This window comes from Lynx rufus, unplaced genomic scaffold (genome assembly GCF_022079265.1).
Source record: "Lynx rufus isolate CCGP_SWC_20201006 ecotype Redwood Valley unplaced genomic scaffold, mLynRuf1.p SCAF_11, whole genome shotgun sequence".
Lineage (NCBI taxonomy): Eukaryota > Metazoa > Chordata > Mammalia > Carnivora > Felidae > Lynx > Lynx rufus.
This window is the reverse complement of record NW_025814825.1, coordinates 43,021,117-43,047,885: the sequence shown is the minus strand read 5'-3', so window position 1 is coordinate 43,047,885 and position 26,769 is coordinate 43,021,117. Positions and strand designations below refer to the sequence as shown.

General features: G+C 53.5%; 1 protein-coding gene across 1 annotated transcript in view; it reads right to left on the bottom strand.

The window, feature by feature from the left end:
- The window catches only part of NEURL1 (neuralized E3 ubiquitin protein ligase 1), a 77,581-nt gene that overhangs the window by 9,357 nt on the left and 41,455 nt on the right, over window positions 1–26,769 (bottom strand). The window contains exons 2-3 of the mRNA XM_047072696.1: window positions 9,375–9,616; window positions 8,651–8,972 (exon numbers count right to left, since the gene is read on the bottom strand). Coding sequence (XP_046928652.1) covers window positions 8,651–8,972; window positions 9,375–9,616 — 564 coding nt within the window. The remainder of the gene's footprint in view (window positions 1–8,650; window positions 8,973–9,374; window positions 9,617–26,769) is intronic.

The following is a 26,769-nucleotide window of genomic DNA, read 5'->3' as shown; positions in this document are numbered from 1 at the left end:
AGCTGCCTGGACTGACATCGAGTCAGAGGCCAGGGGAGGGTCCTGGCCTTGAAAGCCAGGGGAGAGCACCCTGGGACCAGCCTCCGCCCAGGGTTACAGCTTGGAAAAACCAGATGGGCTACCTGTAACCCCAAGCAGCAGCGTGGCCCATTTGGAAGCAACAAGTTATGTAATCCACGTGCGGGACACATGGCTGCCCACTTTGGAGGTATTTATGACAGGAGGAGGGGAGGCTCCAGGCCACCGGAGAAGCTGTTAAGCTGGCTCCCCTCTCCGCATCCCGTCTCTCAGGAAGGAGCTTGTCTGTCTTCAGCTCCTGCCTAATCTGGTGCCTAGCGGTGGTCCTGCAAATACTTTGGGCCAGAGCAGAAATCACCGGCCCTGCAAGGGCAGTGAGGCCAGGACAGGGGGTTTCCTCCCCGTCAAGGTGGCACTCAGGTCACCCACTCACTGACACACTGTGTGCCCAGCCCCAGGCAGTGGTAGAGACAGAAGGAGAAGCCAGGACATGGGCCCCAGGGAGCCAGTAGGCTGTGGGAGGATCAAAGCTTGGAGGCATGAAAATATGTGAATATAATTTTGTTACAAAATTCTCAGTGTCTCCAGAGGAAATCCACCTCTCCCTGCCAAGTTCTCACCCAGCCTTGACTAGAATGGCCCCGGGGACAAGAAGCTCACCACATCCCAAGGCTATCTGTCCCCTGTCTCTGAACAACCATAACTGTTAGGAAAGCTCTCCTTGCACGGATCCCTATGTGTCCTATAGCCACTCCTTGCACCCTCTCTGAGCCTTCTCTTCTTTAGGATAAATATTCCTTTTAGGATAATGCTCTCTAGCCGAGGCTGAGGTCCCCTTCCTGTCTCACAGTGAGCCAGAGACAGCATCTCAGAAGAAACAAGATTTGACCTGGACCCTGAAGGACAAGAGAGTTTGGACTGACAGAAGTGAGAGGCACTCAGTGGGAAAACTGTTCTAGTAATTGCCTGGAGAACAGTTTGAGCAGGGCCAGCGGGGAGAAAGGAAGGGAGAGGAGGAGAGGAGGGGCCAGGCTGAGGATTCCGGGGCCAGCTCTGGCCAGAGACCCACCGGGCCCTCCCACATGTTGCCAGCCAGTGCAGGGCAGCCAAAGCAGGGCCTGGGCACTGGTGCAGGGGCCCTCCGGGGCAGGCAAGGGGCTCCTTTGAAGCAGGGCCTGCCATCAGCCCCAGAGTCTTGTTTGTTTAGATTCTCACATCCGGAGCACTGGATAATCTTTAACCATGGGTCGGCCTGCCGCAGCCGGCCGGCTGGCGGGTATCTGCCGGCCCCTGTTTAGAAGGTGCTGCCAGCCCATTTACTGTCTCCATAAACATCCTCTTGCTGGTCAGCATCTGGCATGGGGCAGGGGAAGGAGCCCGGAGGGCGGGTACATGGGTTGGACGGGTAAGGGGTTTCTCCACCCCTCTGGACAGTGCCCCGAAACCCACACCCGCCTCCACCCTCTCCATATAAACCCAACCACACAAAAGCTAGAAGAACAAATACTTTTCGAGGCCCATGGAGGGAAGGGTAGAATGTCCCAGAAACACTTGGAGTCACAGATTCTAAGCTTTATAGAATCTTCAGGCCAGAGGATCTTAGACATATAGATTCTCAGACTCATCTGGTCTAACGATTCTCAAACTTTTTTTTTTTTTTTTTAAGCAGTGGAATCCTTTTGTCCAACAAAACCAAAATTTCTGGTTGAAGTCTAAGAAGAAGCCATAGAGCCTGCCAACTCAGCCGCCTCAAAGATGCCTCTGTGGAACCCCAGCGTTCCAAGGAACCCAGCTAGAGAACCAAAGGTCTTGTTCCAAGAAACAATTTAGATAGAATGGTTTGAATTTCACCCAGATACAGGGACTTGATTGTAAGGCCTCCTCTTCTAATGAGAGGACTTGGGGGGTTGTCTCTTTGGTGGTATTTTTAAATTAAGTATTCCTTTTCAACCTAAAAACAATAGCCCTTGCTATATATGTAAACACTTTTACATATTCATCAGCCTCAGACTTTCTGAGGTAAATGGCACATATATAATTATGTCCAGATGGGACAGTTGTGGCACAGAGAAGCTGGAAGGCTTGCTCAAAGCTAGTGAGTGGCCACGTCAAGTCTTGATTCAATCAGGTCTCCTGCTTCTGAAATGAGGGCTTTGTCCCCAGTACTGCAAGGCCCCAGCTCCTCTACTACACACACCCCACCCCCCGGACCCCTAGGTCTCTTCAAGCTCCCCAAAACTATATTTTGGACCAAAGAGATACTAGGCAGAAAATATGAAACTGCCATTTGTGGATATTACAAACAATCTAATATTGCCCATCGTATAAGATTGCACTTTATATATATTCATTCTGGTGAAAACAAAAAACAAAAAACAAAAACAAAAAAACCCAAAACCACCAGAGTGCTCTGTAAACAACAGAACCAGATGAAGCCGTCAGGAGCCTTCACGGAACTATGAGGCAGACACTGCTGAATCAGGATGCCGGGCACCCTCACTTCCCCAGCCAACCCTGCTGGGGCTCTCGTGAACTATCTATACCCAACATGTACAGCTGATCCCTAACCCCCTGAGCTCTCCTAAACTATCCTGGAAGACATGGGAGGGCCAACACCCCACCCTTGGGAGGTATCCAGACTTCACAGGGGACCAGGTGAACTCATAGTTAGAGAAGCTAGGAAGTAATGCAGCCCATGCTCCTGGGCCCAAGTCCCACTTCTTGCAAGCTGTGTGACTGTAAGCAAGTTATCAGACCTCTCTGAGACTGTTTTCCTTATCTGCAAAACGAGTACAATAATAACTTTCTTTGGGGCGCCTGGGTGGCTCAGTCGGTTGAGCATCCGACTTCGGCTCAGGTCATGATCTCGCGGTTTGTGAGTTCGAGCCCCGCGTCGGGCTCTGTGCTGACAGCTCGGAGCCTGGAGCCTGCTTTGGATTCTGTGTCTCCTCCTCTCTCTGCGCCCACCCCCCGCCCCTGCTCATGCTCTGTCTCTCAATAATAAATAAATGTTAAAAATTAAAAAAAAATAATAACTTTCTTTATAACATATATAAAGGACTTATGCTGTCGTCTTAAAGACCAGGACAATACATGATACAGAACTGCTGGTACCATTTAGACCTTCATGTGCCTTCAGGTGGTCAGGAAGAGGAAGGGTCATAGGAACAGGGGAGGTCAGGGAAGGTTTCCTCGTGGAGGGGAGGGTTTGGAGTTGGACCGTGATTATGATTAGCAGAATTTGGGATGAGCAGAAAGGAAGCACCAGGAAGAGTCTCTGAAGCAGGAGAAACAACAAAATTTTGTTTAAATCAAAAAGAAAAGAAAACTGTCAGAGAAGAAGAAATCGCCATCAGCATCCTTAGCTCTTTCCCCCATCCCCAGAGCTTCGCTCAGTTTCCTTAGACTAATATTTGCCTCTCAGCCCCTGGCAGCCATAGCTGAAGGTAAATATTGGTTTAGCCTAGGAAACGGAAGCCCCAGATGGCAGTGTGGTCCTCCGCTAGCCAGGATGGCTCACACCCTTTGTGCCGCCAAGCTGAGGCACACCCTGTATGGGAGACCTACCCCAGGGCCTTATCTCCAGAGAGGCCCAGGCTTCTCATTGCAGGGAAGCCAGGCTGACTCACCAGCCTAGCAAGTGGTCCAGGAGCAGCCTGGCCCTCAGAAAGCTACCCTCCCTGAGAGTCTCTATAGATCTCTGTCCTCAGAAAGCAGGTCTCTTACCAGGACTGGGGCACATGTGCACAGGTTGGGTGAAGCAGAATGCCATGAGCCCTTGGGACCCCATCCTGAGTGCCCCCTTAATGCCCTCCTGAGTTCAGCCACTACCATTTTGATGTGGCAATGTCTTCTCACACTGACCTTATGCCCAGTTCCGCCTGGGAGAGCTGAATTCCAGGGCCAGCCTGGCTTCTGACTAGCTGGGAGAATTTGGACAGGCCCTCTTCTATCTCTCGGCCACCTTTTCTCCTTTTGAAAGACATTGACAGCAAGGTAGCTGCCAGAAACTTTCTACTTTCACGGCTCTCTCCCCTGCGATGCATGCACATAGCCCTGCCTGTGCACACCCCTTCTCCACAGGTCACCTACACCTCTTCTCTTCACTCGCTCCCTGAAGGTTCTGTTCCCCGACTGATGATGCTAATCTAATTCCCCATCTCTGTGACCGTGCATATCCCTCCTGTCCGACCTAAACTGTTCCTCCCCAACCAGTCTGTGCATTTCAGCTTCTCTGGTTCCTGACTTGAAACCTCTCCTATAGGAAATCCTGGATGGCTCCCCAGCTGTACCACCCCCAACACACGGCGCTACTCTTCAGCCACATTTCACTGCAGAATTGGATCATCTCAGAGCAGTTATATGGTGTGTCCCCCAAAATAAACACTCTTCAAAGAGAGGCACTGGGTTTTCAAGTCATGTGTCTCCCCCCGCCCCCTCATCGTACCTGGGCTGCGGTGGGCACAGAGGGGTATCAGGAGCACCCTACAAGTGGGGTCTTGGCTCACCAGCTTTCTGCCAGGACCCACAGCTGCTCTTTGTGAGCCAACGTTTCTGAGAGGAGCAGGGAGACCCTGAAGAATTGGGATAGGAGCTTATCTCTCCAAGCATTAATCACCCCATAAAACTTGTGTTTATTTGCTTGCCCACAGGTCCTTCTTTCTGGAGGTAGGAAGCTGTTATTCTTGGAAATACCAGCCCAGGCTTGGCCGGGACACCCTGAGGAAAGAGGCAATCTCCTGAACTCCAGCATGTCGGGGGTGCCTCGAAGGCTTGAAGCAGGCCTGCAGGGGTCATGGTGGGGGCACCAGCGGGCCTCGTTATGTTAGGGCAGAGGGGGTTGGGATGGGGCACCCCCTTGGTGGTGTCACTTCAGGAAGAGACGCCACCCCCTACCTCCACTCTGTCCGGAGAGATAGCCAACGTGTCCGTGGCCTGACTTGCATATCTGCTAGGTGCCAAGTACCCCAGGATATCTGTGATCCGAAGAGCAGACATGGGCCAGGTGGGGTTTGGAGGGTTTTGGCCACAGTTCCCAGAGAGAGGCAGAAAGGGAGGGGGCAGACCTAGCAGGAAGTCCCTGCAGATGAGACACTGGTCTGGGAGGCAACCACCTCGAGAAAGACAAGCCCGTCCTCAGAGCTACCAAGGCAGAGAGGGACTTCTTCAGGGGAAGGAGAAACTCAAAGCCAAGATGGCTTAGGAGGGAGAGCAGGGAAAGCCACAGGCAGTGAAGGGATCAGGGCGGGGTGGGGGGGTGCTGGGGTGGGAAGAGGAGAGGAAAGGGAAGGAGGCTGACCCTGGGACTATATGAGGCAATGGGCGATCCCAGAGGGGACGCCACAGAATGACGGTGTAGAGCAGTGTGCCTACCTGTGAAGACATCTTGGATGGATTTCTTTTGTTTTTACACAAAAAAGAAATCGCTTTAGGAAGAACAAAACAAAGAGATATTTTCATCTGCTAATTGAATTCAGGGGCTATAATCAGTGTTTGAAAACACCCAGGGATTATGGTGATTTATAGCTAGGACAGGAATCTGCTGGGCCCTCAGCCTTGTCCAACGTACAGAGAGGAGCCTGCTGGGAAATCCGGATGCAAGTGAAAATACTGCGGGAAAACCCATTTATGGTCCAAGAGGGGTAACAGGGCCAGGCCAGGTGAGGCCATCTGGGCTGTGCCCGAGGGTGGGGCCTTCCCTAGGCCCCTGCGGTTTGGAAACCCCATCTCACCTCGCATGTCCCCATCACCACCTCCTCCCCGGACCCTCCTAGAATTTGTAGGCCCAGCCTAAGCCCTCTTTTCCAAGAAGTACTCCTGGACTCCATCCTCCCTCACTGACGTCAGCCTCCTCTCAATGCCTCCCTCCATACTTAAACCTGCTGGAGGTTTATTGGGGAAGGTACTGCTTTGGGCATCAGAACACCCTGTTCAAATCCCAGCTCTGCCACAGCCCTACACGAGCAAGCCAAGCCTTCCATGGGTCTCAATTTTCTCCCTGACAAATGGGGATGAAAGAAAAACATTCTGTCTGAGGCCAGCTGCTGAGCGATTAAATGAGATAGCTGGATGGGAACCATCTCGGCAGATGGAAAGGATCCTCTGACTACAGCATTAAACAATTTACTGTCTTCTCTTGGAGATTGTGATTGTGTCTGGAGGGTTTGCTTTGTCTAATTTCTCAGTGAGGCTGGCGCTGTCTATGAGAGCAAAGCTGGGTCTATCCTTCATCTAACAAGTTAACCTTCCCACCACTCTCCCTTCCCAACCCCCCAAATAATGCTTGGTGTCCTCCCCACGCCAGACACAAGATTCCACTCTGGAGAGAAATCCAGGGGGGTAAGAACAGATTCACCCTCAAAGTCTTCCCTGTCTTGTGCAAGACATATGGATGGGCCAAGGCTCAGCCAATGCCTCAGGGCGGAGAGAAGCACAGACACCATGTGGTGGAACCCAAGAAACGGAGAAGAGAACTCAGCTCCAGAAGGCTTCACCTCCAGGAGGAGGTGGCTTGCAAGCTGAGCCTTAATGCCAGAATGCGATTTCGGGGGGACTGTAGGAAAAGGCATTCGTTGCTAGGAGAGGGGAAAGCAAGAATGCTGCCCCCAATGCCTTTACCCAGCCCCCTCCCAATAAGACTATAACCTTTTTTAAGAGTGGAGACACTTCTGTCTCCCACCATTGGCCCAGCCCTGGGCCAAGCCCTAGTAGTCCCACACTCTTTCAGACGAGAAGACTGAGGCCCAGACAGAAGTGTCCTGGCTGGAGTGCAACCTCAGGCTTTGGGACTCCAGGGCCTTGAAGTGTGAGGCCCTAAGGATATCAGAGCAGCAGGCAGGTGTTCACTTGAACCTGGGGTTAAGCTTCACCCTCTCCAGGATGGGTGTGGATGACTGACAGTCATTAGTCACGTAACTGCTTCACGTAACTCTGCTCTTTAAGCAGAGTTCTTCTAAAAGAACCCTGAGAACAGTTGTTTATTATTACCTACCCCTATTTTACAGATGAGGAAACTGAAGTCCCACAGCTAGTACAGGGTGAGGCCAGGAATCCCACCTGGGTCACTCTGACTCTGTAGCCCAGGGGCATAACCACTGCCCTTCCTTTGCTGGGAGGTCGAGGCCCTTCCCTGCAAGTGCACCCATTTCACAAAGGGAATTATCCTTGGGCGGCCTCGGCTCCCTTCTCCACTCACGAAGACTTAGAGGAGCCTGCTTTCGGGCTCTTAACTTGTCCATGTGAATGTAGAAACACTTTACTGAGTTGAAAAAACAGAAAGTTCCCAAACTATTAATTAATAAAAACAGCCTCCTGATGTTTGGAACTCCACGGAAAGGCTTCTGACAATTACTCACTTGTTTTTACTTTCACTGTCTTTTTTACTGAAATAAAGGTGTTTTGAAAAGAGCTTCACTGTTTCTAGGCTCTGAGGCCAGAAAGGAAAAAAAGTGGAAAAAAAAAAAAGGTTTCCAACCACCTCCGTGGCATTTTTCTCTGCAGGGAGACGAGGGCAGGGACGGGAAGTGGAAAGAGCAAGCACGGGCTGAGCACTGACTGGATACCCAGGACCGTGCTGGGCACTCTGCTCACAGCCTCTTTAACTTAACTTCCTCTTCCCAACAGCCCATTTTATAGATGGGAAAGCTGAGGCTAATGCAGGCTCTGCCTGGCAACACAGCCACTTTGCCCGTGAACCGATTTGTACCCAGAGTCTACGTACGCACGTGCACGTGCACTTGCCAGCACGTGCACGAGTGAGCAAGGTGAGAGCCATCCTGGACTGGGAGTCAGGTGACCTGGATTCTAGTCCCACCTCAGCCACCAACTCAGGAAGCCTGAGACTCTCCAAGGCCCCTTGCAGCGCTGGCATTTGAGGATCCATGTGTGCCCTCCTGAGAAAGCCTGGCTCCTCCTTGCCTCCCACGGGATGTGTGCCCGCTCACCCCCCTGAAGCAGCCTCACTCACCCCGGGCACCCAGGGGCAGCCAGAAAAGTCTTAGCCACCCTAGTGCCTTCTGCCCTCCCCCCCCCCTTATCCCTTTCACCCACATCCCTGCAAGAAGCACTAGGGTGGGGTTGGACTTCCTGGGGGGCTGCAGAGCCCAGGGGCCAGGGGCTCACTTGGGACTTAGTGCTGGCTCCGCGCCTCACCTGCCGCGTCTCCTGGGGCCAATGACTCAACCTCCCTGAGCTCGAGTCTTGCCTCCCGGGGGCCCACTAACAGAATCTGCCTCCCAGGGATGCTGTGAGAACGGCAATAATGAAGTGCCCGGCTCAAGGTAAGTGCTCACTACACTATGGTTACGGAGGTTAATATTCATTACTTCCTGGGAGTGGGGGTCTTTGAGGCTGCCGTTTATGACGAAGGTTGTGTGCTGCTCAAAGGCACAACCTGAGGGGCCCTGGAGGGCAGAAATCCCACCCAGGAGCCCCTCACCCCAGCTGTGAGTCCAAAGGACGGGCGCACTCTGCAGGGCACACGAAGGCTCCCTGAGCTCTCCCGGTGCCCTCTAGGCCCCGGGGCCCTGCCAGCGGCAGAGGGGTCCCCGCGCCTGATGGGATGGAGCAGCGTCACACCTCGGCACCCGGAGGCGTGTCCCGCACCGAAGGGGCACGGGGAGCGGGCACTTACCCAGAAGCTGGACGCCCCGCGTGAGGCCGTAGACGTCCACCAGGGCCCAGAGCGGGTCGGCCGTGCGGACCCCGTTGAAGAAGAGCATGGCAGCTGAGTCGTTGATGCGGTAGAACACACGGCCCTTCTTGTCCACCCAGAAAGCGATGATGTTGCCCTCGTTGGCAAACTCCTCGGGCAGCGCCTTGGCCCAGAAGCCGCTCTGGGACACCAGGTCGGGGCAGGCGTACTTGGGCAGCGAGTCAGGGTGGATGCGGGACGGGTCCTTGCTTGTGAAGCCCAGGCGCAGCGCCCCGCTCCAGCAGCACTGCTTCTTGGTGATCTGGGCGGAGGAGATGGCCTCAGACAGCACCCTGGCCCGCCGGCCTCCCGGCCACTGCCAAGGGCCCCAGGGGAGGGAGTGTGCCCCTGTCGGCAGACCCCTACGGGGAGCCACACCGCCCAGCTGTCCTCCTTCCCCTCCTCTACGAGCCTTCCCACTGTCCAGTGACAGCTTGTGGCCCCCATGGCCACTCCCATCCCCGGGTCCTTCTTTGTCACACGGGGAAGGTTGAGAAAGAAGGAGGAAGAGGGAAGAGCATGAGGAGGGATGAGGAAGAGCAGAAGGGACGGCCCGGAGGCAAGAGAAGGGCAGGGTGTCGTTGTGGCCGGGACAGAAGACAGTGCTGAGAGGGAAGGGTCGAGGTCCAGGGAGGCACAGAGGGCAGGGAGTGGGAGGGCCCACCTTCAGTCTGACTTGCTCATAGATGAGGACCGGGCGGTTACTGAAGGTGATGGCATTGCAGAAACTGGCCTGCCTCTTGACGGCCTTGTGGCTGAGGTCCATGAGGATCTGGGAGCCCTTGGTGTGCGGGTGGAAGAGCAGTGGCGTGGCCGGGAGCCCCCCGCCGGGCGGCACCGGAGGGCAGTGCTTCTGCTTGTGGTGGCATCGGTGAGACGGGACAGGGAAGGGGCCCCCGATGGAGTCTGCAAAGGAACAGGCCGCAACGTCAGAGCGGGTGGCAGAGGCCCCCGGAGGGGCAGAGGGCTGGGCACAGCAGGAGCTGCCCACCGCCCAGGATGTCCACCGTCACTGCAACTCATCCGCTGCCACCTTGGGCCACCTGCTGCCATCTCTTGCCACGTCCCACTTCGCCATCTACCACCATTGAGTATCTTTCACCACCTTCCCTGGTCCTTCACCCGTCACCTCCCACCCACCATCTCCTGGATTCTAGTCCATCTCCTGCTACTCACTAGTATTTACCACCATCTGTCTTCCACAGGATGGTGGGCCTGTGCTACCCTTGTGATCAATCAGCATTTACTACCAACACCCACCCCTGCACACTGCCACTCACTACCACCGTCACTTATTTTATTCAGCAAATATTCATTATCTACCGACTGAGTACCGAGCCCTGTCCTAGGCACTGGACATCCAGGCACGAAACAAACACGGATCCTGTTCTCAAGAAGACAGCAGTCCAGGAGAGGAAATACGACACAGACAGGAATCACAATAAAAATGGCAGACAGTGATGAGTGATAAGGATTGGGGGGCAGGTCACTTCTCAGGAAAGCTTCCTGGAGGAGGGGAGGAGGAAGAGAGGGCATGGGGGCTGGGCTGACAAGGCTGAGCCGCAGCGAACACATGACCGGGGAGCTGCCCTGGGAGACCAGCAAGGTGGGTGCGGCAGCCTCCGCAGCAGCAGCAGCCCCAGGACCACGCCCGCCACTTCCCTCCTTCGGGGCCGCTTCCCTCCACCCTGGGCCGCCTTCCTGCTTTATACCACCCCCATGCCCACAACATCTTGCACACAGGTAGGCCTCTGCACCCAGGCTTCCTAATGGAACCCGGATCTGCCTCAAGAGCCTCTGGCCAGGGAGGCACGCTGCTTTCTCCTACACACAGTTCTACCTCACCCCACAATGGGATAGAGTACAGGACAGGGCTTGGTCCAGGAGAAGGCATGTCACAAGCACGTAAGGGTGGTGTCCAGGAGACGGGGCAGAGAGAGGAAGCAACATGGACGAGGTATCGCGTGGCCTGGGTCTGTCACTGACTGGCTGTGTGACCTTAGGGAAGTCACTTCCCTGCTCCGGCATAGGCGGCCTCTACCCTGTGGCTCTAAGACGTGTGTCAGCAGCGCTGGGAGTGTTAATGCAGTCCTGGCAGTTGGGGGCAAGGAAGTGGGGGATGTTCATTTCTTCCCCAAGATCTGTGTCCCATCCATCAGGAAGGGCAGCCCCTGCCCATGCCATCAACTTGAGGAGAGAGACACAAGGAGGATGGGGAAGATGGGGTTGGGGAAGTAGGAAACCACAGAATGTGACAGAGGCCTTCTGGGATGTTTCAGAGTTGGGTTCCTCCATGGCAGTGATTTAATAATGCAGAAAGCTCAGTCCGCATCGGCCTGTCCCCGATGCCTTCTGCTCCCTAAAGGGGAGGAAGGGTTTCCAGGAAGGAGAGGAAGACTGGGAAGAAAGGGCGATGGAGAGAGGAATGTCCTGAGCTAGGAAGACGCAGCCTTCAGTCCAGGCCATGTTTGCATCACTTTGCATCACTTTGCATCACTTTGCATCACTTTGCATCTTTGCTTCCTTCTTCCCAGAGGGCCCAGACCCGAGTGTCCACAGTCCATGGCTGGTCAGACATCCTGTGTGTGGGAGGTAGGGCTGGAACAAAGAGGAGTTCCCCTTGCTTTCACTAAGGAGAAAAGACTAGAATCACAGAACAGTGCTCAAGGCCTTTGAAGACCACTATGCAATAAACGCGAGAATTGCCCAGAGGAGACCCAGTCAGTCTGAGAAGGCTACCTGGAAGAGGCTGAGTGGGCCCTGGATAGCGCAGAGCAGGGGAGGTCATTCCAGGGAAGGAGACCCTTGGGGTGAAGGGCGCAGCGTGGCTACAGGTGACCTACAGGTGCCCTGCCTGGGAGAGGTACATATTGGGATCAGGCCAGCTTCAGACACAGCTTGACTCTCAGTTTCAAAAACCATGGTAAATGGATTAGAGATTGTGGTAGGTCTATACAGTGGAATACTACTCAGTGGTAAGCAAGGAATGAACTACTGATACGAGCAGGAACATGAATTTCAAAATAATTATACTGGGTGAAATAAGCCGGTTCTTAAAGACAAGCAAACACAATCCACGGAGTAACCACAGGGCCTCTGTTCCTTTCAGCCATTGCCCCCTGCCCTGCCCACACCCTGTCCCATTTGTCCCAATTTAAGAAATGCACACTAAGCTCTAGTGATAACAAGCAGATTGGAGGTTACCTGGGAAGGGTGGGGGGGAGGGGGAGAGATTATCAAGGGGCACGAGGGAGTGTTTGGGATGACGGATATGTTCACCATCTGGCTTATAGTGATGGTTTCGTGGGTGTATACGTATGTAAAAACCCACCCAATTATACACTCTAAACACATGTGGTTCAACATATGTCAATATAACTCAATAAAGCAGTTTTTTAAACATGCTGAGCCCAGCAGCTTGGAGCCTCTCCCATGGGACTCTTTCCCAGCCTCTGCTCAGAATCCAGGGACCAACTGCAGGACCTCAGCTTCCTTTAAAACACTTCCTCTCCTTCCCACCATCCTGAGTGGGGTCCTACCGTCCTGCATAAAGAGCTAGAAAATACTAGCTCTGGGCAAATATGGTGGAGACACCCAGGGACCAGAGACCTAGGCCCTGGGAGGACCATTCCCTGGGGCCTCCCTTCCACAGGCAGAGTTTTGGGTGGAGAAGGGTAGCACAGGCCCACCATCCTGGCTGACAGCAGAAAGATGGAGAAGTAAGGATAAGGAAACCCTGGAGCCCGGGGACACAATGTACACCCAGACATGTGGCCTCAGAAAGGCACATTCATGAGCACACACATACACCTGTGAGCACATGAAGGTAAGCCAGACCCTACGAGACTTATCCCTTCCCTTATCCCTTAGGCCAGGAATCCCACATTTACACATGTACCGTGCACACACACACATTCATGTACACAGAGATGTACAAAACAGTACACGTAAATCATACACCCAGCGCCCATGGGCCATATGCATCTAATAATAACAGCAGCCAAGTGCTGATAGGTGCCAGGCTCTGAACGGGGAGTTTTACCTACACTTACTGGTTTCATCCTCACAGCAAATTTAACAGGGATGGAGGGACATTACTAGCCCATGTTACTGATGAAGAATCTAAAGCCTCAGAGACATTGAGCAGCTTACCCAAGGTCACACAGCTGGCAGAAAGAGGCTCTAGCCGTCAAATGCGTGCAATGCACCAGCAAGGCCTGAGTCTTAGCCATGAAGCATTAAATTGGCCAAGAAAGCATGGGTTTGGTGTGCTGGACACATTTTTTTTTTTAATTTTTTTTTTTCAACGTTTATTTATTTTTGGGACAGAGAGAGACAGAGCATGAACGGGGGAGGGGCAGAGAGAGAGGGAGACACAGAATCGGAAACAGGCTCCAGGCTCTGAGCCATCAGCCCAGAGCCCGACGCGGGGCTCGAACTCACAGACCGCAAGATCGTGACCTGGCTGAGGTTGGACGCTTAACCGACTGCGCCACCCAGGCGCCCCGACACATTTTTTTTTTAATGCACATTAAAATATGCTCACAACTGGGGCACCTGGGTGGCTCAGTCAGTTAAGCGTACGACTCTTGATTTCGGCTCAGGTCTTGATCTTGGGTTCGTGAGCTTGAACCCTGTATTAAGCTCTGTGCTGACAGTGCGGAACCTGCTTGGGATTCTCTCTCCCTTTCTCCCTGCCCCTTCCCTGCTCGCTCGCTCGCTCTCTCTCTCTCTCTCTCTCAAAAATAAACTTAAAAAATAAAATAAAATAAAATAAAATAAGCTCACAATCTGGTAAAATATGGAAAAAAACTGTTCATCCATGTACCATGTAAAATCATTTCAAGTAGTACACTGAGGGGATACCTGGCATTCTATTACGTTGTTTTCATGATACACATGTATATGCCACCAAAACAGAAATGCAAACCACGTTTCATACATTGCCCTCACACGTGGCTGGATGTAAAATGCGGTGCAGGAACACAGCGAATCCCACTCTGCAAGAACAGTGAATGATAACGGTATGACAAAGAGGAGCCTCAAAACCGTGCTGAGAAAAGCCAGCCTCCAAGGCCGCACAGGTGCTCATTCCATTTGTAGAATGCTCTGGAACAGGCAAAACTATGGGGCTAGAGAGACCAGTGGGTACTGGAGTTTGGGCAAGAGGAAGACACAGGGGCACAAAGGGAGTTTTCGTGGTGATGGAAATGTTCTAGCTTAACTGTGGCAGTGCTCACACAACTTACACATTTGTCAAAACTCCCCAAAGTACGCACTTAAAGAGAATGACTGCTATTGTCTATAAAGAATACCTCAAAAGCAACACTAACAACAACAACTAACAAATCAGGTCTTCACTGAGATGGAGGAAAGGGAGACTGCAATCTTTGACCACCACAGCCCCCATCACCCCACCGCAGGCAGAGCCTAGGATTGGGACCATGAAACAGGAAACCCGAAAGCCTGCTCGGGCCGGCCGCTCTCAGCCTTAAACCTCTCAAGTGGGTATGAGGGGAGCATTTTGGCAGCTGCAAAGCACCTTCACTGATTCCTGGACATGCAAAATCCTGTGCCTGCCTCCTCCTGCCCACAGTGTAGCTTCCGGGGCTGTCCTCTGCCCCTTCTCTCTGCACTCAGCTCTGAGTAATCAAAGCCACCGTGCCACCTCTGTGGAGATGATGTGAAAACCCTCGGTCACCTGCCACCTGGCAGACCCCAGCTGAACTGCTGACCCTACCCCACCAGCCCTCCATGCTCCCAGGCCCCAGTGGAGTCTTTGAGCATCGCATATCCGACCTGCTGATCCCACCTGAGAAAGAAGCATCCCTGGGCTCCGCCCATTCCTGTCCTCCCTGCCACCAAGGCCTTAGTGGGGCCTCATCACTCTCTTTGAACAAGGGCCAGGGCCTCCACATACAGCCACCAAGGCTCTGTCCTGCATGCCTCCAGGGGGTGCTGTTTGCACAGATAATAAGACGAATTGTGCCCTCCAAGGTGTCCAACATGGTGGTCCAGACCAGGGTGTTCGCCGCCTCCCCAACCCCTGCTATCTCCCTCCTCCACCTCAGCTGGCATTATGGTCCAGTGAGGAGGAAGGAGAGAAAGCAGAATGAGAATTAACCCTGAGCACAGCTCTGATATTAAGGGCCAGAGGGGTGGCTGGGGCAAGGCTTCTTCCCTACACCATCCAAAAGGGCTCCCTCTCTGCACTTCGACAGACACTATGACCCTTAAGGTCTCCATTCTACAGATGAGTTATGATTCAGACTGGTTAATCAGCTTGCTTGAGCTCACACAGCAATTAAGAAACAGACCTGGGTCTTGAACCTTGGTCTTCCAGTGCTATTTAGGGGTCCTTTACCCTACTCAGCATCTAATACTGCAGCCCATCTTCCCCATGAATCCAAGATGGCAGGAGTAGTGGGGAAAGGCTGTGTGGAGAAGGCACTGGGCCAGTCCCAGCTGGGGGAGCAGCCACAACAAAAGGACCTCAAGATGCTGGGACACTACTCCCCCAGCAGCCAATGGTCCTGGTGGAGCCCCAGTCTCACCATCTGGCTCCCAACAGAGCTCTCAGGGAGGCCTCCTTTAGTGACAGGTTTACAAGCTTCTCAGGAGCCACAGTGGGAGCACTCTCCCCCCTCAGGCGAGGCTGCTGCTGACACAATGGAAACTCCCCCCCCCCCCCCACCTCCACAGCCATTCCTCCTGGGCATTTATGAGGTGCCAGACACAAGCCTGGCCTGCCTTCCAGGTGACCCTCAGCTAGCTCTGGACCACATTCCTGCCTCTCGGTGGGGTCCCAGGGAGAGAGGCCCGGATACAATGCAGCCTCCAGAGTGACCTCCTCCCCACTGCCCCGGCCAAGCTCTGCTCCAGAGCTATCCTGGCAGAGCCCCAGAGGCCCAGGCCGGTCTGAGGTGGGCTGCCAAGGAGAGACAGGGAGAGAGCAATGCTAATGACAACGACCAACCTCTATGTGACTTAACAGGCAGGGTCTTCATGACGCCCCCAGTGCCGCTATGACACAGGTCCTCAGAAGTGGAGTTACCCAGCCAGAGTAAAGAGCCCAGATCTGAACCCAGGTCTGCTGCCTCCAAACCCAGCAGCTCTGTCACTAACTGTAAGACCTCTGGAGCCTCGCTTTTCTCATCTGTAAAATGGGGATCATGGCAGATCTTCTTCATGGGATCTTAAAACTAACCCAGGAAGTGGTTGCTAAAATAATATTAATTTTCATTTATTATTATTTAGCAGCTATTAGTTGTATTAATAATGATGAAAATTAATACTTATTATATAACAATAATGATTATTACTGCTACTGACATCAATCTGTGCTCTCATACCTCCACACCTTTGCTCAAGCTATCCCCCCCACACACATACACACACATCTTCTTTCCCTCTCCCGCCTTCACCTCTCTACTTCCCAACCATCTTTCAAGACGGAATCTCACCATGTTCAGGATCGCCTTGTTCTGAACCTGTGGGCCTGAATACCAGGGCTGGCACACTTGTTTGCACCTCCTGTGAAGGGGGGCCGTCTCACTTCCTGGATAATAAGGGTCAGAGGACAAAGAACATGAACCCTAGAGTCAGGAGGCCCTGGGTTCAGATCCCTGGCCATGCCACAGACACGCTCTGTGACTTTGGGCAAGTCACTTCGCCTCTCTGGACCTTGATTTCTTTCTCTGTAAAACACAGGGTCATCATAGCTGCCCTGCCCATCTCTCCAAGTTGTTGTGAGGACCCAGTGAGTTCCTAGATGCGGAAAAATGTTGTGCACTTGAACACCCGGTCCCAGCATAAGGTCTTATTTTTTTCCTATAAAAGCAGCAAACACCCCTGTAGGAAATGACCCGTTCTTTTCATCCCAGACACTCCTGTTTTCTCTCCTCCCAAATGCCCTAACCCTGGACTGCATGCACTGTATAGGACTCTCTCTGGGGTGAAGACTGTGGAAGCCAGTTTGAAGGGTGGAAGCCTGTTTGAAGGTAGAGAGGGAGCCTGGGTGGGAGAGATGATGGTAGAACGGGGCAGATGTGAACTTCTCTGGGGTCCTTAAAGGGGCCCACTTCCCTCACTTGCCTCTTGCTTCCAGGCTTGGTCCAACCCCATTTCTCTGCTGGGAACCTTTCCGCCCTCCTTCCCACCCATGTACCTGCCTTTCTCTCACTCATTCTTTAGACATTGATTTTTTTTTCATTTATTTATTTTTAAATATTTATTTATTTTTAAGAGAAGGAGAGAGAGAGAGAAAAAACACAAGTGGGGCAGGGGCAGAGAGAGAGAAAGACACAGAATCCGAAGCAGGCTCCAGGCTCTGGGCTGTCAGCACAGAGCCCAATGCAGGGCTCGAACAAATGAACTGCGAGATCATGACTTGAGTCAGACGCTTAACCGACTGAGCCACCCACGTGCCCCTTTAGACCTTGATTTTAAAGCCCACTTTCCCCTAAACTAGGTTGAGGGCCCTGCTATGGACCCCCAGGGATTCCACCCACAAACCCCTAACAGCATCCAGCACCCAAGTAGCCTCTTTCAACTCTGGCTCCTCCACAGAATTAAGTGCAAATGCCCTGAGGCACCCACTGTAGGCAACGCACTGATCTGTCTTCTCCACATCCAGAATGGTTCTGGGTGCGTGCCATCCTTGGGAGTTGAGAAGAGTCACTCGGATCATTTTCCGTGCTCTGCAGTGCAGCTTTCCGGCAAGAAAAGGCTGCAGGGTTATTTGTGTCTGTCTCCCTGATGGACCCTGAGCCTCCCGAGGGCAGAAACCGCTGTTTCCCCAGTGCCTAGCTCAGAGCACGGTGTGGGGGCTCAATGCAAATTGTTGAATGAACGGCCACTGTTTGATTCTTCAATCCACTGACCAATTGGCAAGTGTCCAGGGAGTACCTACTCTGTGCCCTGCCCTTTCTGGTGTCCTGTGGAGAAATCAGAGAAAGGGGTGCTAAAAGGACAGCTTCCTTCACTGCCCAGCACCAAGATCCCACACTACGTGCCTAAGAACCTTCAACAGCTCCCCTACTTGCCTGCAGGAAAAAGAAGAAAGGGAAAGTCATGAAAGTTAGTTCTTTCTTTGGTTTCAGATGCCCTTCACATACAAGCTCACCTCACTGTCTCAGTTCCTGCAAGGCAGGTGTCTGGAAGAAGCAGCTTCTAAGGTGGCCCCTATGATCCACACATCTGCCTCCTGGAAGTCATCCCCTTTTGCAATCCCTGCCCCCTTGGGTGTAGAGTGGAATGGAATACTGCTCCTAATGAATGAAATACTGCTGAAGTAATAGGAGGTCATGCCCAAGACTGGGTATAAAAAGTCTTCAGCTTTCATCCTGGTTACTCTCTCTTGCCTCTCTTTGGTTTCTCCCTTGGGGGAAAGCCAGATCCTATGTCTTGAGATAACCCTGTGCAGAAGCCTGTGTGGCAAGGGACCAAGAACTGCCCATCACCACGTAAGCGTGGATATGGATCTCCTCCAGGCAAGCCTTCAGATGAGACCACAGCCCCAGCCAATAACTTGACTGTAATCTCCCAAAATACATTAAGCTGGAGGTATCTAGCTAAACGGTGTCAAGATTCCTGACCCACAGAAACTGAGATAATGAAATGTTGCTGTTTTAAACCACTAACTTTTGGGGTAATTTGCTATACAACAATAAGTGCATTATGCAGCAATGCAGTGTCAATTAGTCCCACTTTATAGATAAGGAAACAGAGGCTCTGAGAGGTCATAACTGGCCTGAGATCACGTAGCTGGTAAGTGACAGAACTAAGTTCTGAATGCAGATAACACACTGCAAAGCCACCTTCGGCGAGCCCCAGCTAGCTGGCCAGCATCCTCTCTCTACTACACGAACCCTCCAGTCCACTCTAGTTGGTTTCCCCATGACCTCTGCAGCCTCCATGTACACACGCCTTTGTGACTCAGGGTTAGGGGCCATGTAGGCCTACCATCTCCCCTAGAGCCCCGGCTAAGCCTACAGCAGGCCCTGCTTCTCCCTGGAAGTCTGAATGAATCCATGATGACAAGCTGGGTGAAGGAGGGTAGCAGGGAGTGGGCAAGATTGGCACCTTTGTCACCAAGTTAATCCCCACACTGAGCCTCCCGTTCTCACTCTGTGAGACATCCCAGTCCGACATTTTCCAGCAGCCAGATGTGCATACAGCTGTGCCTCCCCATATCCTCACTGCTGGGAGGGGACCAGCCCTCTTTTTCCCCCACCCCCTTCCTACCCCAAGATTCCAGAAGGGGATTCCAGATAGTAACTATTCTGGGTTCAGCTCCGGGTCCTTTTCTTCCCAGCATCTCCCCAAAGTCCCCAGGCCAAGCCTGAGAGAATGTGGGTTTCTGGGTGGAAGCACGGCTCAGTCACATAAATCCACACACTACCTAGACCATCACCCTCCCCTTACACAGATCCGTACTCACTTATGTGTGCATGCATGTACACACACAACCAGTGGGCATGCCTGATGGTGGACACAAGCATCTAGGAACATTCTGTCCCAGGGACTCATCAGGGTTGGAGGGCGCAGAGATATTCTTGGTCCTTAGAGGCACCAGGTGCATGTGTGTATATACGCTCACGAACATACAGAGGCCTGGAGGAGCCTCCACGGAAACCTTCATAGAGACACATCCATTTATAGGGTGCTTACTATGCACAGGGTATACTTAATGCTCATTAGCTTACTTAATCTTTCTACCAACCTTCAGGGTAAACCTTACCATCCCCAATGTGCAGAAGAGGACAATGAGACTCAGACTCAGATGAAGGGACTGACCCAAAGTCACATGGCCAGTGGACCGGGATTCAAACTCTCACCAAGAACACCTGCCCCACCGTCCTCTTCCTGTCTAGCCTTGCCTGGCCTCACTGCCCAGCTCAGGACTCACATCCCTGAAGCTGTCCCTGACAGCTCCATCCCACCTGCCTCCCAGCCACCCACAGTTCCAACTGCCATATGGTCCAGCCACCCAGGGCCTGTACCCCTCGCTCTTCCCTCTTACTCAATGACCAAGGATCTGCTTGGTGCTCACTGGGTGCCAGACACAGAGGAGCTGGATTAAGAGAATAAGTCAGATCAAGCTGAGCCACCACACCTGTGAGCTCACCTTGGCCTAAGCCTCCAGAGCCCCTTCCAGGAGTCAGGCAGCTCCCTCTGTGCTAATCCCAGGGTCTCATAAGGCCAGAGGTTGCCCTTTCCCCTGCTGCCCATTTGAGAATTAAGGAACCCAAAGAGGACAAGCGGGAAGCCAACTGAGAAGGGACAAGGCCTGGCTTCCCCTGACGCCACCAGCTCCGTGACCTCAGCCAACCATTTCCCCCTTCTGGGCCACAGCATCCCCCTCTGTGAAAGGACAGAGTGGGAACCATCTCTCAAGTCCCTGCACCCCAGCATCTAGGGCTTGTTGGTCCAGAGATCAACGTGGGGGTGACACATACATCTGGGTGAATATGTGTGTGTCATCCACCCATCAGCCCCTCAGCACTGGGCCTATCCTTGCTGGTGGGGGAGCACTGAAGGAGGTGAAGGAGGAAGGCAAAGAAAGAAGAGGGAAGGGCAGGGGAGGGAGGGAGGGAAGGAGAGGCCTCTCAGTATCACTGCTGCCTCCCTCGGTGCTCGCCCGCCCCCGATCCTGCCCTCAAGACTAGGAGCCGCTCTGGAAATCTGCCTGATGAAAGACATCAAGCATGTAACTGCCGAAACCATTTTCCAAATGGGAATTAATTTTTCCCATGGGTCTCCTGCCAGGCCGGTCCCAGAGGAACCCAACTCCTCACCACCAGCCCGCGCGTGAGTACACACACACACACACAAACACACACACACACACACGCATGCACACACCTCGTGCAGAAACCCGGACATCTATCTACAGAATAACAAGGACACGGCCCAGGCACAGGGCAACATAAATGTGGCTGCTCACATGTGGAAGCGAAGGCAAAGCATGAAATCCCTTAAATATTAGACAGATATGTACACATCACTCAGTACACACACAGAGGCCCAAAACACACATACACGATCTGCAGACACCAGAAACACAGACAACCAAACACGTCCACAAACATACCACTGTCACAGCCCCCTCACCTCTGTCGCCCAGCGATCCAAAACCTGGGTTCACACCACACCCAAATCCCAAGGCCCATGGTGAAAATACAACCGAGAAGTACGTAACTATTCTTAGGGAATCGGGTGTGGGCTGAGGGCGCCCCGAGCAAGGAGCGATACCCCTGAATCTCCCACTTCCCCCAACACGCCTCCCGGGAAGAGTTTTAAAGCCACAGTGGCCGGGATAGCCGGTGCATAGGTGTGGGCCTGAGCAGCTGTGGATGCGGGCAAGGACATGTGAGGACGTGCAAGCAGAGGTTCCGGCTAAGGGACAATGGGACACAGGCAAAGACGCCCTCTCCACAACCCCCAACTCCCCTCTCCTACTCGTGCTGATGGTAAGTTGAGGCAAGGGTCCGGGCCAGCTTGGTGGAAGGCCCAGCCTAAGGGGGGTGGTATTGGCTGAGGGTGGGGGAGGGAAGGAGGGTAAAGCAGATGAGACACTTGATTAGCACTCGCCAACGTCCACCCGGCCTGGATGCCCCCCACTCCTAGAATTCTCCGCATATCCCAGGTATCCTCCTGTCCCGGATATGACCCTGGCCTCAGAATGCTTTTCCAAGCCCTTCTGGTTTTCCCCATGTTCGGTCTTTATTCATACTCTCCCACGTAACCCTCACAACAATCCTATGAAGAGGGTACTACTATGAGCCCCATTAACAGGTGAGAAAACCGAGGCTCCAGAAGACACCTGGCCTCACTATGACACGTGCCTATCTACTCCACAGCATGAGCTCTTGAAGGCCGTATCCTGGCTCGGGCGGTCTTGCCTGTGCTCCAAGGCAGCTGGAGGACAGTGTGCTGCATCCTGGGCCTGTTTGGAGGGCCTCTCTGTCCTTCCCAGGCCACAGGCTTGCCCAAGTCTGATTCCAGTGGAAAATGCCAGTCCGCTCCAGACCCTCTGCCAACAGGCCATGCTGGGGCCAGTGAGCTCTGAGAGGAGCCCCCGTGCCACAGACACGCAGAGCCGGGCCCAGGTCAGCCTAGTCTGAGTCTCAGGCCAAGGCCCAGGCCACTGGCCGGCTCCGGATTATGTGTCTTCCAGGACCTTCCATCTGTCACTTAGCCCTCCAGGCCCAGGACAAAATTTATTTCCTTTTAAGAGAGCCAATGATTTGCTTTTCCCATGTCTCCTTTCCTGCCTTTTTCTTTTTTAATTAGAAATTACTCTCTCAAAGTCCAGAGCCTGGAAGGGAGAGAAGCCACCTGGTCACCGGTCCCCAGCCACAGCTTCCCGATCACTCCTGCCACCACCCTCCCTCCTTCCTGGGCCCCACCCAGTTTCCTCAGTGCCCACTGGACTCAGCAGATGGAGGCTGCCCCATCTCCTAACACCCCGTCCGAGGGGGGAGCAGGGGACACAGGGCAGTGTGGCAGGGACTGCCCAAGGTCAGCCCACACTGTTCTGGCACCAGCCAGTTTGTACAGAAACCCCAGCTCCTGGAGCCCAGCAATGACAAAACAAGTCCCTGGGAAGTCTTTCCCTTCTGGGTCTGGTGCCACATCGGCCATGTTACTCCCAAGACCACAGCGCTTGAGCCAGGCAGATTGAGGGGACAGGAGCAGGGTCACAAAGCAGCTCTGCAAGTAGGGAGCCAACCAGTGCTCCTCCCTTCCACCCCTTCACCTGCCCGCCTGTCCGTCTGTCTGACTGTGGACATACACCCCAGGGGTCAGAAGTTCACTGGCCTCCCCAGAAGAGCATACGCTTTGAGAACTGAGGTCAGGCAATGTGGGGGGCTGTCACTTGCACATCCGTGTGTTAGGCACAAGCGGGCACAGGTACACACCCACGGACACCTCCAATGCACCCTTGTGAGCACAGGCACACACACACACACTTACGCACACACGTGTGTGCCCACACATCTCTCCACGTCTCCATCATGGAACACAGCACTGACCTCCATGGCTTGCATCCCAGGACTACAAACGCGTCCCCCCAGCTGTCTAACTATGGTTTGCCTCAGTTTTAGGAGAGGGGGATATGGAGACCCAGGGCCTCACATCCCATGTCGGGGCTGGTCAGCACCCCAAGAAGGTAAGAGGACAACAAGACTTTGTGGGGAGACTTAGCTGCCTGACCTCTGCCGGCTACCAGAGAAAGCCCACCTCTTCCTGCTTTCTCCAGGCTCCCTTGCTTTCCCCAGTGCCAACCACCCAAAAGCGCCCCCTCCCACGGCCCCAGAGCCCACCAAGGAATAAAGAGGCAGGGGAATGATCATGCCCTCACCCGAGTGTCCCGGGCTCCAGCCTCCCCAGGTGGTCCCCAGGCTGGGACCGGGCAGACCCCCTAGCATCAGCTGGGGCCTTACCGTGGAGAGTGCTCCGGGTGATCTGTCCCCCCATCGCAGGCAGCGGGCAGCACAGCCACCTTCGTTTGGCCGGCTGGCCTCGTCACCGAGCCACCCTAGCCGCCAGCTCCCCTCCTCCTGCCCCTCCTCCTCCCCCCGCGGCCAGCAGCCGGCATGGCAGGGCAGAGCCCGCCCCTCCCGTGTCCCCACAAACTCCCTCCCGCACACGGCTCCTGCCCGCGAGGCCAGCTACACACACACACACACACACACACACACACACACACTCTCTCTCTCTCTCTCTCTCACACACACACACACACACACACACACACACACGCACTCACGCACACACAAGCACAACCCTCTGGCCCAGCTTGCTGCCTCCAGGCTCCCACCCACTCCCGGAGCCTCCCCCACCTCCCCGCACTGGTACAGGCAATGGGATCTGTCATGTTTATTTACATAAGGAGGAGGAGACTAGAGGCTTCCTGAAATAGCCAAGCTCCAGAAAGCACTGGAGATGCCCCAACCAGAGCAGACACACACACACACACACACACACACGCACACGCACACGAACGCGTGTGCACGCACATATGCTCATTCCCCACTTCATCACAGATACACACACATGCACACAACCTCCCCATTCACCCAGGCTTACAGCCATTCACGTGTCATTATGCACCTCCTACTTGCAGACAATGGGCAAGGCAATGAGGGTTCCATGGTGAGCAAAACACACATTGTCCTATCCTCAAGGGGCTTACAGTCGGGCTAGTGGAGCTTAATAACAAACAGCTAACATGGCTTCTATCTTCTTCCAGGCTTGACTGCAAATGCTTTAGGAGTATTAACTCCTTAAGTCCTCACTGGCTGAGTGAAGAGGTCAGTATTGTCATCAATAGGTATTATTATTATTATTATTATTATTATTATTATTATTATATCTTACAGATGAGAAAAGTGAGGCAGAGGCAGGTTACCAACCCAGAAAGTGGCAGGGCTGGGATGGAAGCCCAGGGATCCACGCTTTCACCTCCACACCAGCGGTCCCTTTAATGGTAATGTGTGTCAGCAACCTAACTACCTGTCTGCACCACGCCCCACGTATATGCACAAACCCAGGCTCGCATAAGCATTCACCACCATGCACACTTACCTACCTCCTGCCCACCAGACACACACTTGCACCGTTACACACACACCTTGCAATGTGCCTACTCAACACACGCACGCTCCCACAGACTCATGCAGTCTCTAGAGAAATCCTGAGTGTGAAAAACCTGGCACCCCACACTTAGGGGAGAGGTTGCAGGCAGAGTTGCAGGCAGAGAGGGCAGAGGGTGGGAGAAAGGCAGGCCCCTTGAGTCCTAGGCAGGCGTGAGTGCTGGGAGCACAAGGGAATCACCAGAACGACACCGTTCTGTGCAACGAGCACTCACAGTGTGTCAGGCACTGCATGCACTATCTCATTTGTATTCCAGGTGGGAGGCGCTACTGGTAGGTACGTCCATTTTTTTTTAAATTTTTTTTTTTCAACGTTTATTTTTATTTTTGGGACAGAGAGAGACAGAGCATGAACGGGGGAGGGGCAGAGAGAGAGGCAGACACAGAATCGGAAACAGGCTCCAGGCTCCGAGCCATCAGCCCAGAGCCTGACGCGGGGCTCGAACTCCCGGACCGCGAGATCGTGACCTGGCTGAAGTCGGACGCTTAACCAACTGCGCCACCCAGGCGCCCCTAGGTACGTCCATTTTACAGAAAAGTAAATTGAGGCTCTGAAAGGCTCAGGAAATTGCCTGAGGTGACCCACCAGGTCAGAAGCAGAGTCACGACTCAAGCCTGGGTCTGTGAGACAATCTCACAGTCCATCACCCATTGCAGCTCTCTGCAGGACAAGGGCCTCTCCCGGGCCCCGGCCCAGCCCCCAGCCCCTGTCCTCAGGGTCAGGGATCTGGGTTCCCAGGGAAAGATCTGGGTGGGGAGGGAAGGCCAGTGGGCGGAGACATGGGAGTTGGGGAAAGAGCTACGGGAAAGGTAGGGGCTGCCCCATATCATAAGGGACTCAGAGGCCTGGACACTACGAGGGGCTGTGCTGGGCTCTGAGCCTTCACCTCAAGACCCTGCTGTTGCTGCCCGTGAGTTGGTCTGGGGGAGGGGCACTCAGGCCTGACCTAGTGTCACCGGCCAGAGGGCTAGGCAGGCCCTGGGTGAAAGTGTCCACAAGCCCAGTATGCTGATCCTCCTCCCAGACCAGAGGCATGCCTGAGTCTCCTCTCTGGAATGAGCTGTGACACCCAATTCCACACAAGGCTGCCCCTTTGTACAGGCACATCTTGCTGTTGGCTGTGCACAGCCACGTACACATGCACATGTTCCGTGGCATACACACCCCGTTCTTCTGGGGGAAGGAGGCTAATTTAAAGTCTGACAGAGGGGGAAACAACCCAAACTCCTTTTGTGGGATAAATAATCATAATAATAGCAAACACAGGACTATGTGCCAAGCAGTTCTAAGCACACTACACACATTAATTTGTTCAATCCTCATGACAACCCTAAGGGATAAGTTGCATTTTTATGCCCATTTTACAGATGAGGAAACCAAGGCAAAAAGAGGCTGCTCTGGAAGCTGTTCTTAGAGCAGCAGAGTCAACTCCCCTCATCCTGCCTGCCTTTTAATGTGCCTTCCTGGGCCCTTCCCCACCAGCCCCTTTCACATGGCCAGCCTAGTCTTCCCACTCCCTGATCACTAGGAACACCTCTTCTGAGAAGCCTCCCTGGGACCCCAGGGGCAGAGTAAGTCCCCCTTCTTGGAGCTTGTCTCTCCTCGGACCTCAAGCTATGCCTCTCCCAAGCCCTTGTCTTACTCTGCCCTACACAGAGATGGTCATGCCTAGCTGTGGCCTTGTCTGCTTACCCTGGGTGCATCAGAACAATTCAACTTGACCAACACTGATGAGCACTTACGACTATGGGGCAGACGCTAAGTTGGGGGTGCAGAGGTGATCAGTAATAAGCCCTAGCTCTCGAGGACTTACAGTCCAGAGGGAAACGTATCTCTCAAGTAGTCTCACTAAAGTGCACAGAATCACAATCCTAGAAAAGTGTTCCAAAGGAGTAGATTCTCAGGGGGCTTGGGGCTGGCTTTCCCGAAAAGCAGAGGTGAAGGATAAGTAGGTCTATGTGCTATGGAGGTAGATTTGAAGGGAGAGAGCTCCAGGGAGACCTTGATGGCTCATGGGTTACACAGCTAACCCTTAATCTTGGCTCAGGTCATGATCTCACAGTTATGAGATCAATCCCCATGTCAGGCTCTGCACTGAGCACAAAGCCTGCTTCAGGGTTCTCTATCCCTCTGCCTCTGCCTGTCTGTCTGTCTGTCTGTCTCTCTCTCAAAATAAATAAACATTTTAAAAGAGAGAGAGAGAGAGCGCTCCAGAGAGTAACCATGACATGTACAAAGGCACTGTGGCTGGAGGAAGCCCCACACATTCTAGAAGCAAGATTGGTACAGCTGGGGCAAAGGCAGCAGCAGGAGCCGGGGGAAAGTTTCCGCTGGCAGGCCAAGGTGGTCAAAGGACACACCAGGAGGACCTTGAAGAGCAGGGTGAAGAATCTGGC